The 12,871-nt window shown below is 33.0% G+C and overlaps 1 protein-coding gene across 1 annotated transcript in view; it reads left to right on the top strand.

Moving 5' to 3' along the window:
* The window catches only part of ZPBP (zona pellucida binding protein), a 128,960-nt gene that overhangs the window by 1,223 nt on the left and 114,866 nt on the right, over window positions 1-12,871 (top strand). The window contains exons 2-3 of the mRNA XM_008576193.1: window positions 1,664-1,744; window positions 10,635-10,760. Of these exons, the coding sequence (XP_008574415.1) occupies window positions 1,664-1,744; window positions 10,635-10,760 (207 nt within the window). The remainder of the gene's footprint in view (window positions 1-1,663; window positions 1,745-10,634; window positions 10,761-12,871) is intronic.

The following is a 12,871-nucleotide window of genomic DNA, read 5'->3' as shown; positions in this document are numbered from 1 at the left end:
GGGGGCGGGGGGGGGGCGGCCGGGCCCCGGGGCCGGGCGGGGCGGGGCTGGCGGCGGGCCCGGGCTGCGGGTTCCCTGCTGTCCCCGGCCGTCGTCCTCCTCCTTCTCTCCGCCTTCCTTGCGCGGGCGCCCCCGTCAGGTGAGGGGCGGCGCGGCCCAGCCGGAGGGCTCCGGGGTAACCGCGATTCCCTCCCCCGAGAGCTGCGTTTTCCTGGGTCATGTGCGCAGGAAGTCCTGTTTGTATAAAGAAATACTGTATTCACTGACACCTGACAATAAAGGTTTATTTTGTAAAGAATTCGTACATTTGCATAGGGGAGCGAATGAGTGGGGAAATTAATAATGTATGGATAGATAAGTAAAACATCCGCAGTCCAAGTTTTAAAGTGACACTGCCTTGTTAATAAACTCCCTGATTCAGTCCGTGGCTCATTGGCAACTTTACATCTCAGTGCGTGAACTCTGTAATGATGTACTGTGTGCTCCCTCTTTGAATGCATTTCAAGATGAGTAGGCATTCTGCTGCTTTGGAATTATCCCCGATGATGGAGCTCCATCTACTGATTTTCGCTGTAAAATGCAGGAAGTATTGGGGTTTTCAAGACTTGACATCTAAAGAACTGAAATACTTTTCCATACTGTTTTCAAAATACATTTAAGATACTGATTAACTGACACTGAAAAAAGAAGGGAGAGTTTAGTTGAACTGTTGTTTAGAGAGATTTTGGCTACATTATTTTGTGTTCAAGTTGTGGACTTTTAAAAAATGAAATCTCTCCCAGAATTGGTGAAAAGCACAAAAGAGATTTGTTTTAAATGCTAACAAATGTTCAAATGAGGGAGAATGAAAAAAAGATGTCCTCTAAGAATGTAAATGTAGAAGGGATGTGGAGGTAGGCATGGGATGGGGGGAGAAAGTTCCATTCCAGCAGAATCAGGATTTAAACTCGGGTCTTTTGGCTTTGGATATCGTATTCTTTTTCTTTGCACTTTACTCTGTCTCTGTTAAAAGTTATTTGGGTCTAATGCTTTATTGTATTTTTGTACTACCCCTCCCACTTGTTCTGTTCATACTATTATGCCAATCACATTTGCTCATTCAACAATGAATGAAGACTAACAGAATATATTTCACAACTATTATTTAATATTTGCTATGTGTAAGTTGTAGTGCTCGTTACTTACTCCTGATAAGTCAACATTAACACTGATTCTCCTATCAATGGAGCTTATAATCAAATAAAGTGATAAACATGCATAAAGCACTATAATACAATGTAGAATGAGTGTTATTAGAGAAGTGTTAGTGATGTACTATGACAGAGAAATAAAGACAAACAGGTGGTTTGAAGAAGGAAGAACTTGTGATTTGGTTCTTGAGTGGTGGGAGATTTGGACTTTTACAAACGAAGAGTGTACTAAGTGGATGCAGAAAAAGCCGGAGGTGAGATGTAATAGGGAGAAGCAGTAGGTAGATTAATTTCACGAGAACATATGAAGGGGGGTAGAGTTGGAACAGAGATATCAGATATCAGAGGAGATTGATTTATGGCTCTCCTCTTCAAACAAAATCAGATATACTGTGATTCTATACGACTTGACTATTTTGGAATTTCTAATGAGGCAAATTGTTGATCGTTTTTTTCCTTTTTGTTTTTGATAGTTGGATATTTGGTTCGATTACCAAGAGGTTTTCACTTGACCCGAGATTCTTTGAAAATAGTAGGATCAACTGGCTTTCCAGGTATTCATAGGTAGATTTTTAGTAATTTTAAGAAACTTATTAGCATTTATTTAAATTTTATCAGTCTTGTCCAAAAGGCTAATATTTCCCAGTTAGCCTAGTCTCCTAAGACCCTTTTCCTTTTACAGAAATGGATTAATGTTGTTTCCATATTGTTAGATTCATTCAGGTCTAATTCTGTCTGCTATACTTGCTTATGTATACAAAGAATAATTATTTCTAAAAATTGTCTAAAGTTGCCTATCATGTTTTTTTCTTATTAGATGATAATTAGCTATAATGTTAAATGTATGCCATTCAAATATGCTAAAACTTTTTTCAAATGAGATGTTCTTGTAAAGATTTTGGATTCATAAGATTTTGCACTGATATGAGGCATAGAAACTACAATATTTTTGCATTTTTTTTTATTGAGGTACATTCACATGCCATAAAATTCTTCGTAAGTATACAATTTGTTTTCTCTAATTTCACAATATTTTTATCAGCCCCCAAAGAAACACCATATGCATTATGCACTCTCCAGCCTTAGAAACCGCTAATCTACTTTCTGTGTGTGTAGTTTCCTATTCTGGACATTTCCTATATGTGGAATCTCATACACTCTTGTGTCCCTTTGTTTCTGTCATCTTTAACTTAGTGTAATGTTTTTAAGGTTCACCCATGTTGTAGAATGTATCAGTACTTTATTTTTTATGGGTGAATGATAGTCCATTGAATGTGAACATATGTTTTCCCTTCTTGGGTTGGAATTGCTGGGACATACGATAACTTTATATTTAATATTTTGAGGAATTGCTAGGCTGTTTTTCAAACAGCCTGAACTATTTTACTTTTACACCAGCAATGTATGAAGGTTCAGATATACCAACATCCTCGCCAACACTTGTTATCATCTGTCTTTTTTATTATAGCCATCCTAGTGTATGTGAGGTGGTATCTCATTGTGGTTTTGATTTACATTTCCCCAAGAGCTCATGATGTTCTACCTCTTTTCATGTGTTTTGTGGCCAGATGGGTATGTCTTTTGCTGAAATGCCTACTCAGGTTCTTTGCTCATTTTAAAATTGGGCTGATTGTCTTTTTGTTGAATTGTAGAGTCCTTTATATAGTCTGGCTACTAGACCCTTATCAGGTGTATGATTTGCAAATATTTTTTTCCATTCTGTAGATTGTGTTTTCACTTTCTTAATGTGTTCTTTGAAGCATATGTGTTTTAAATGTTGATAAAGTCTAATTTCTATTTTTTTTTCGTAATATTGCTTTAGGTGTCATATCTAAGAAACTATTGCCTAATCAAGTGTCACAGAATTTTACTACTATGTTTTCTGTTGAGTGTCTTAGTTTTGTCTCTTACATTTAGGCCTTTGATCTATTTTGAGTTAATTTTTGCATATGGTTGCAAGGAAGGAGTCACACTCAGTCTTTAGCATGTGGATATCCAGTTTTTCTGGCATCATTTGTTGAAGAGAATATTCTTTCTCTATTAAGTTGACTTGGCACTGTTATTGAAAAGGAATTGGCCACAGATGTATGTGTTTATTTTTTAAATGTAAATTTTATTCCATTGATCTATAAGTTTATCCTTACGTAAGTACCTTGCTTTGTTGATTAATGTTGCTTGATAGTAAGTGTTGAAATTATTAAGTGTGAATCCTTCAAACTTGTTCTTTTCAAAATGATTTTGACTACTCTGGGTCCCATGCAATTCCACATTAATTCAGCTTGTCAATTCCTGCAAAAAAAGTCCATAGGGATATTAATAGGGATGACATTGAATCTAGATCGATTTCAGGAGTATTAGCACCTTAACAATATTAAGTCTTCCAGTCCATGAACTTGAACTTCCAATCCATGAACTCCATTTATTTAGATCTTCTTTAGTTTTTCTCGGTTATGTTTTGTAGTTTTTATTGTACAACTCTTACATTTCTTTTCTTAAATTTGTTCCTAAATGTTTTATTATTTTTGATGCTATTTTAAATGGAATGGCTTTATTTATTTAGTTTTTGGATTGCTCGGTGCTAGTGTATAGAAATACAATTGATGCCTTCATATTAATATTGTAACCTGCCACCTTGCTTAACTCATTTATTTGCTCTATTTTGGGGGAGAAATTCCTTTGGATTTTCTGCAAATAGTGATAATTTCATTTCTTTTCAGTCTGAATGCCTTTTTTTGTTCTGTTTTGTTTTTGCCAGTTACTCCAGATAGAACCTCCAGGTCAATATTGATGATAGCAGATATCCTTGTGTTATTCCTAATCTTAGGGGAAGGTGAAGGTTTCAGTTTTCACCATTAAGTACAATGTTAGCCGAGAGCTTTTTGTAGATGCCCTTTATCAGGTTGAGAAAGTTCCCTTTTGTACGTAGTTTGTCGAGTGCTTTTATTATCGTGAAGAGGGTTAGATTTTGTCAAATACTTTTTCTACATCTATGGAGATGATCATTTGGTTTTTATCTTTTATTCTATTTACTGTGATGCATTACATTGATTGATTTTCATATTTTGAACTAGACTTGCATTTCTGGAATAAGTCTCGTTAGATTTATATAACCCTTTGTTATGCTGCTGGATTTGGTTGCTGGTATTTTTAGGATTTTTAGGTATATATTCATAAGGGAAATTGGTCTGTAATGTTCTTGTGATGTCAGATTCTGATTTTAGGGTAATACTAGCTTCATAGGATGTTTCCTCCTCTTCTATTTTTTGCAAGAGTTTGTGAAGGATTTTTGTTAATTCTACTTTGGTTAAATTCCCTGGTGAAGCCATCTGGTGCTGGACTTCTCTTCGTGGAAATTTTTTGATTACTAATTTAATCACTATTTCGTTTAGACCTATTTAGACTTTCTATTTTATTATAATTTCTCATGAGAAATAAGCTATTAATTGAGGATCATGTGTATGGTGAGTTGCTTCTCTCTTGCCGCTTTCAGGATTCTCTCTTTGTTTATGGATTTTGACAGTTTGATTATGATGTGTCTGGGTGTGGATCACTTTGAGTTTATCCAAATTGGAGCTCATTGAGCTTCTTGGATGTACAGATTCATGTTTTTCATCAAATTTGGGTAGTTTTGCCATTATTTCACCAAATATCTTTTCTGCTCCTTTCTTTTCACTTTTCCTGGGATTGTCATGCATATGTTGGTATGCATGATGGTTTCCCACAGGTCTCTGAGTCATTTATACTTCTTTTTTTTTTTTCTATTTCTCAGACTGGATAATTGTAAATTTACCTACCTTAAAGTTTGCTGATTCTTCTGCCTGCTCAGTCTGCTATTGATTCCTTCTAGTAAATTTTTCATTTCAGCTATTGTACTTTTTAATCCAGCATTTTTTTTTGGTTCTTCTTATAATTTCTATATTTTTACTTATATTCTCTATTTTGAGAGAAATCATTCTCATGCTTTTCTTTTCTTTAGTACTTTAGACATAGTTTTCTTTGATCACATGTAAAATAGCTAATTTAAAGTCTTTGTCCAGTAAGTCTAAGTCCAACATTTGGTCTTTATTGGGGTCAGTTTCAGTTGGCTTTTTTTTTTTTCTCATGCATATGGTCATAGTTTCTTGGTTTTCTGCATGTCTCATATTCTTAGTTGAAAACTGAACATTTAAAATAATATAACATAGAAAGTCTGCAAGTAAATTTCTCCCCATCCTCAGGGTATCATGTTGTTGCTGTTTGCTGATGTTTATTTGTTTAGTGACTCTTCTGAACTAATTCTGTAAATTATGTATTTTTTTCACACACAGCCACTGAAGATTCTGCTTAATTAGCTTAGTTAGGGTAATGATTGGACAGAGATTTCATTAAGTACCTGGATACCGTTAATCTCCTAGTCTTTGCTGAGATTCTCATTATGCCTGTTGTGGCATACCTTTAATTTTTAGCTAGGCAGTTGACAACTCTATACTGCCATTTACTTTATGCTGAGCAGATCCTTAATTTTCAGCCATAAGTAAGAACTTAAGTTCTCTTGGTCTTTACTGAGCATGCACACAGTCCTGGGCATGCACACAGCCCTATACATGCATGTGGCATTCTTTTTTCCCAGGAATGTGTCAGAGCTTTTCACAGTTCCTGAGGACATGTCATTCTTTGTGGGTTAGCCCATTGTTTTGGGTTAGCTTATTGTTTTCCCCAACTTTTGGGTTAGCCTATTGTGTTCCTCAGCTGTTACCAGCTATATCAGGTAGTCACAAAGTTAAACGATGGCCTTTATTTGTTTTTGACATATACCATGGGGAAAAGGCATTTTGTCATAGGTACACTCAAGGTCAGGTCAAGTAAAGACAGCCTTCCCAGAGGGATCTTCCAGGACACTGCCAGACAGATCAAATAATGATAATTCTTCAGGAATGAGTCTTTGAAAGCACTCTAACCCTGCCTGTTTCCTCCAGTGGCCACCTGGCTGATGGTTCTCACTGTGATTGCAGACTGTTGATTTTGAAGACTACTGGAAAACCAGAGGGTGTGGGATGGGGGAAGAAGGATGGGGATAGAGCAAGTTAAACTGCTACAAGTTCACTGTTCTTACCGAGTGTATCAGGTTGCTTGGTATGCTGTAATAAAGCACCGTAGGGAGGCTTTAACAACAAAAATGTGTTGTCTTAAGTTTTGGAGGCCAGAAGTCTAAAATCAAGGTGTAAGCAGAGTTGGTTACTTCTGAAGGCTATGAAGGAAGGATTTGTTTCAGATCTCTTTCCTTGGCCTGTAGATGGCCATCTTCTCTCTACGTTTCTTCCCACTCTCATCCTTCTGTATTTGTCTGTGTGTCCAGCTTTCCCCTTTTATAAGGACATCAGTCATGTTGGATTTGTACTCAGTCTAATGACTTAATTTAAACTTGATTTCCTCTGCTGAGACTATTTCCAGATAAGTTCACATTCTGAGGTACTGGGGATTAGGGCTTCAACATATGATTTGGTGGGGGGCAGGGAGCAAAATCAACCCGTAATACCAAGATTCAGTTATTTTTCTTGAATATATGTTTCATGGATTACTTCAAGTCTTTGATTAATTTCCAGAGTTCTGAAAATATTTATCTTGACAATTTTTGCTTTTTTCTCATTACTTCTATGAAGGAGATAATTTTTGGAGTTCCTTACCTTGCCATTTTCATAGATTTCACCAACTTTAACTTTTAAACTTGAATTATAAAATAGTTATCTGTAACTAATTTCTCTTTAGTTATCTGTAACTAACTTCAAATTAGTTATCTGTAACTAATTTGTTTCTTTTATTGGATAATATTAAACTTATTCTTAAGATGGACTAACATTTCAATTCTGCAGATACTAATTATATCACAAAGTGGATTATTATATATGAAATTTTACTAGTTGTGGCTCCATAATGTACTGACTGCCTGATTTTTTGTGCCTGGAATTTTTTCAGTTTTTTCTGCCATGCGTGATCTCAGCATCTGTCTATGTTTTATTGTTTTATTTTTAGTTTCTGTGATCCTCTCTTTAACTTATTCATCTTTTATTTATTAGTTTATTTTCATTCACTCATGTATTAATTCATTCAGGGAGCATTTATCTACATTACATTTTTGTTGTACTTTGAATTCTTTTTTTTTTTTTTTTGGTTTGTGTGATTAATACCATTTTGTATATCTCTTTTTGTACCTGTTTAAGAATTTTTAGGGTTTGTTATATACAGGAGTAGAAGTTTAGCATCATAGGAGCTGAGCATTCTCAATCTCACTAAAATTGCTCTTCAAAATGGCTCCACCAATTCAAACTTCCTCCAGTAGTGCTTGAGGGGTCCCGTTTTCCCACATCCTGGCCAGCATGAAATTTTACCTTTTCCAGTTTTCCTAAGCCAAACGTTAAGTTGTCTCTGCCCATCCTTTTCCTTGCTGTTTTCAAAAGAGTTATTTATTTATATATCAGTTATAAATCCATAATTGATTATCTTTGTTGCAAATATCATCTCCCTGTCAAATCTGTTAACTTTGCCTATGTTGTATAGGATTGAATAGAAATTGTTAATATTTAAGGAGTTAAGTATTTTTATGTTTGTGCTTTCTGCATTAAAAGAATTTTTCTGTAACCTAAGGTATCACTTTACAATTTTTTAAAATAATGATTTACCTTCAGGTCTTTAGTCTACCTGGAATTTATTTTTGTGTACGATATGAGGTATAAATCTAAGTTTCACTTTGCATATAAAGATAATTTTTAACCATAATTTATTAGTAATATATATTTTCTCCAGTGATTTAAGGTGCCACTTCTATTATATGTCAATTATTTTTCCTTTTTACCCTGACCCACCATTGTTTGTACACCAGACATTCTGTTTTATTTGGTGTAAGTTTGTAATATATCTCAGTAACTTTTATTGCTAGTCCTCTTTCTTTTTTTTAATAGCATTATTTTAGCTATTTTTGAAGCTTTAATCTTCCAAATACATTTTAGAATCATTGTTCAAGAATTCCTTAAAAAATAAAATTCTTCTGGGATTTTGCTTACAACTATGTTTATAATATACATAAATAGGGGGATAAATTGGCATCTTTAAAATTATGTGTACACTTATGATTATGGCATTGTGGTCTCATTTTATATCTTTGGCTAGTGTCTTAAAATGTTACTCACAAAGGTCTTGTTTAATTATAGATTAACTTCTGTTTATTGTTCTCTAAATGATAACTTCTAATATGGTTTAATGCATTATTGTTGATGTAGAGGAATATTATTTATTTTTGTATGTTTATCTTGCCTAGGGAAACTTCTGGTTTCACTTATGTTTGCTGTGATTGAAATATGTACAGGGATTAGTGGGTATAGAGGAAGGGCATGGTAATGGCCCAGGGTACTGTCAAGTGAAAGCAGAAAGGGTATGCTTGTGCTGAATTTCCAAAGATGAGGAAGCACTTAGGTACTTACATGAGTACAATCACAAAGCAGTGAAGCTGTGTGCTGCTTTGGCATGGTTAGGGCAGAGGGTGTGGAAAGAGGTGTAGTGAGATATATGTGGTCCAGACAGATTATGGAGAGGACGGCCAGTAAGTCATTCTGAGGAGTGAAAATTTAAAAGGTAAGCGTTTATTAAAGAAGTTAGAAAAAAGAAGACAAATTTAAACTGAGGAAAATAGGATAGAAATAAGAAAAAGAGCAGAAATTAATGAAAGAGACCACAAAAGAAAAATAGAGAGGTTGAATGGAAACAAAAGACATTTGGAACAATTAAAAGACAAAGTTTTGGCACACTTTTTCATGAGAGAATAAGTAAAAGTACAAAAAGTGTTATGACTAAAGATATGGTGAAATTTTTAAAAAACCTTAATGTTCTGATCAGTTTTATGCTAATGAATGTGAAATGAATAACTCTCTAGTAAAATACAGATTTCTAAAATAGACTTGATTAAATTACTCAGTAGATGAGTAACCAATTAAATTCACTTCATTGGTAGTAAAAAATTTGTTTTACTATTCTCTCCCTTCTTGTGGGAAAAATAAAAAATACCAGGCCACACAGTTTTCCAAGCGGGAGGAAAACTATTTATTCTTTCAGAGAAAATTTATAGAAGAAAATATACTCAATTCATTTCATGTGGCCGTTATAACCTTAGGTATCTACCTTAACAATAATAAATACTAAATAAATGCTTAATAATAAGTGCTTGATACTAAAATTGAAAAGGACAAAGAATAGTATAAGAAAATTATATGTAGTTACATTTATGAACATAGTTGCAAGGATGCTAAGAAAATATTTGCAAATTGAATCCAACAATGTTTAAATAAAAAAGCATGACCAATTAGATTTATTCCAGGAAGTCAATCTATCAATGTCAAGCAAACGGGTACAAAAGTATGCTGTCTACCCTAAGTGAATCATTGTGCAATATATGCATATATTGAAACAAAACACTGTACCCCACAAATATGTACCAGTAAAGGTTAAAATTTTTAAAAATTCAAGAAGAAAAAGACATGATCACCTCAATCAATATAGAAAAAACATTCATTAACATTCAATACCAATTTATGATATAAACAAATAACCAAGAATAGAGGGGAACTTTCTTAACCTGTGGAAGGATGTATATCTAAAAGTATATTTAATAAACATCATGTTTTATGGTGACACTTTTAAAGACTCTTTAAAGTTAATGAGAATTTTGATTCTCAAAAACAAGTTTTATTTTACTGGATTATAAAAATCTTTGTATATGGTGCATCAGTGAAGAGTTGATATGCAATTTCTGAAGGGTTGTTGGAACCTTTTCTAAAAGCTTGCTTATGAGTAGACTCAAAATAATTGAATGTTTACTGTGTTCTTTGTGTATCTTCTAAAGAATACTATTTTTTCTTAATATTAAGATTCTTTAATTTTAAAGCAAAGTGGAACAAAATTCTTAATATTTAAAATCAAAGAACATATTTGTTTACTTTTTAATCACATTATTATTTTTTATTCAGTACATTGTGCAATGTAGCTGTGGATAATGTATTGTTCTTCTAATCTAAACAATTTATAAGTTCTATTCAGACGTGGTGTCTTTATAAAACAGATAAAGTCTAAATATAGAATTATCTTAATACTTTGTAATTGAAATAATATTCTGAGAATAAAATAGATTGTGTACATGATATCTGAATGAAAAGGACCAACACATTATGCTCAGGTTGAGGATACACACACTCATACACACTCAGACACATGCACACACATATACACACTCAAAAGATGTTGTATTTTTTTAATGTTAGTTCACAGAATGCAGTGAAATTTAGTTCTTATCAACAAATAAGATCAATAATCCAAAGAAATCCTATAAAAGCACATAACCCAAACTACAAAAATATGAGGCATTATAGAGAAAGAAAAAACATAAAATATTATTGGAACATTTTAATATTGTATTTTCAGTGAAAGTATATGTCATGGTTCATCAAAAGAGTCCACACGTGTTATGTGTAACCCAACGACTGCGAAATTCTGAGCTGGTAGACCCATCATTCCAGTGGCATGGGCCAAAAGGAAAAATTGTTTCAGGTAGGATTTTGTTTCAGTTGTCATAATTAAATACATATATCTGAAATGTACTCAGAACAAAAATAATGTTTGTATGTTGTACATTTATCCATTTCTTCCATTCTGTTTCTTGTGATTTCCTTTTATAGTTAGATCTAGCAATGTAGATGGTGTTACCATTTTTCACATTCTTAATTACATATAGAGACATATGAGAAGATTGAATTTTTTGGAGAGTTCTCTAAGCATCTGTATTTCAAAAAATTACTTTTTTCCATATAGAAATTACTGTTTATATAACTGATTTGATTGACATTTTCTCTATTCAACTTCTTATTTTGTTATTTTGAAATGCATATTTTACTTCTAAATATTTAATTTGATAAAAGAGGATTTGTTTTTACTCTGTAGTTTAAAAACATAAATTTGCTTAAACTGGTTTTGTTTCTAGCTTTGCTAAAAATAAAGATTAATTAGTTTTCATCCTGAAGATCTGTTCAGTGAAGTACCTATACATTTTTGCATACACTAGGAGGAAGTTATTATTTAGTGCTCTGTTTACCACCTTTTCTTTTTTTTTTTTAACATTTTTGGTATTTTGAGATAATGCTTGTGGATAAAAACTTGCAGGTTTATTTTATTAGTGCGTATAAAGAAATGCAGTGTATTTACACAAAGACTTGCTGAAGAAACACTTATAGGAAACATTTTTATGTAATTGAAGCATCTCAGCTGTAAATTTCTGTAATATTTGTGTTGGTTCTAAAATAGCTCAAGCTTTAAAGAGTTAATCTACTCTTTAGGTCAGGCAGTGGTTCTTTAAAGTGAATTATTTAGTATTCATCCAGTGAGCGACTACTTGGTGGCTGCCATTGTACGATGTTTTGTGGAAGATAGAAAAGATCAGACATTAATCCTCTGCCTCGCTGTAGTAATGTAGTAGGAATGATTGTACCATGTGTTCATGGAATCAACAGGGGTCAGTAACAGAAATCCTAAGAGGTTTGGAAGCTAATATAAATCAGTGAAGTGGTCCAGGTGTACAAGCACCAAGTACTAGAAATACAATCAAATTTTATTTTTATTGCTCTCTGATAGTTGCACATACCATGATAGAAACATGTATATATTTTACATTTGTTATCGAAACTCTGTAAGTTGAAAAATAGAAACATTTAAGTATTAAATTTTTCTATTGTCATTTGTTGCTCTTTTGATTCATAAATTAAAATTTGAAACTTTCTTCCCTAAGATTATGCCAGGTCTTACAGTTTATATTGAAAGGTATAATATATAATTCAATTTATCCTTTAAGTAGGAGCAATATTTTATTTTACTCTTTTTTGTAATAGAAAAATAGATGTTCAGAAGTTTAGTTATTTTCCAGTAAGGATAAAGTCCTATTAATACATTTATTTTTACATTTATAAAACTATTCCCAGAGAATTCTGGTATCCTAACTTCATGATTATATTTTAGTTTTCAGTGCAGTATCATATCATAGTTTGCTGTCTACCAGTTTAAAAGGTTATTACTTATACTGTCATTTTCATTTCAGAATGAACTGGAAAAGGTCTAATTTTCTTTACGTTTGAAAAACAGGGAAGCTTTTTTCAGATTCTAGCTTAAACAGCACTGTTCTTTAATGATGGTTTTGTGGTTATTACAAAGACAGTTTCCCTAAAATTGAGCCATAGAAATTGTGTGATTATTTAACTATTTTGCACATTTCTTTGGAAAAATTATTCAGATTGTTTATATGTATTGTGAAGTGTAAGGGACAAGTCTTCGATTTGGTGTCTGTCTCTTTCTCTGTCTCTTGCTTGATATTTCTTTATTTATATAGGTAATGCATTTATTGTAAGTTTCACACCTCCCATTCCAACCCTAATTTTATTCTGATGAATTAACTCTTTTTGGTGTGTAGACTTTGCCACTTCTTTAAATGTTCACACACACATACATATGTACATGCTCATAAACACATATATGTTGGGCTTTCCCCTGTAACCTCACCCCCATTATGTTTTTTAAAATATATAAATTTTAAAAAATCATAAATTTTATTGTATTGTACTTATTGTTTTTATTGTGAAGCATCTAATACATAAAATGTACATAAGATATATGCA

This window comes from Galeopterus variegatus, unplaced genomic scaffold (assembly GCF_000696425.1).
Source record: "Galeopterus variegatus unplaced genomic scaffold, G_variegatus-3.0.2 Scaffold1306, whole genome shotgun sequence".
Taxonomy (NCBI): domain Eukaryota; kingdom Metazoa; phylum Chordata; class Mammalia; order Dermoptera; family Cynocephalidae; genus Galeopterus; species Galeopterus variegatus.
Note: the sequence above shows the minus strand (reverse complement) of the source record. Positions and strands in the feature narration are given on the sequence as shown.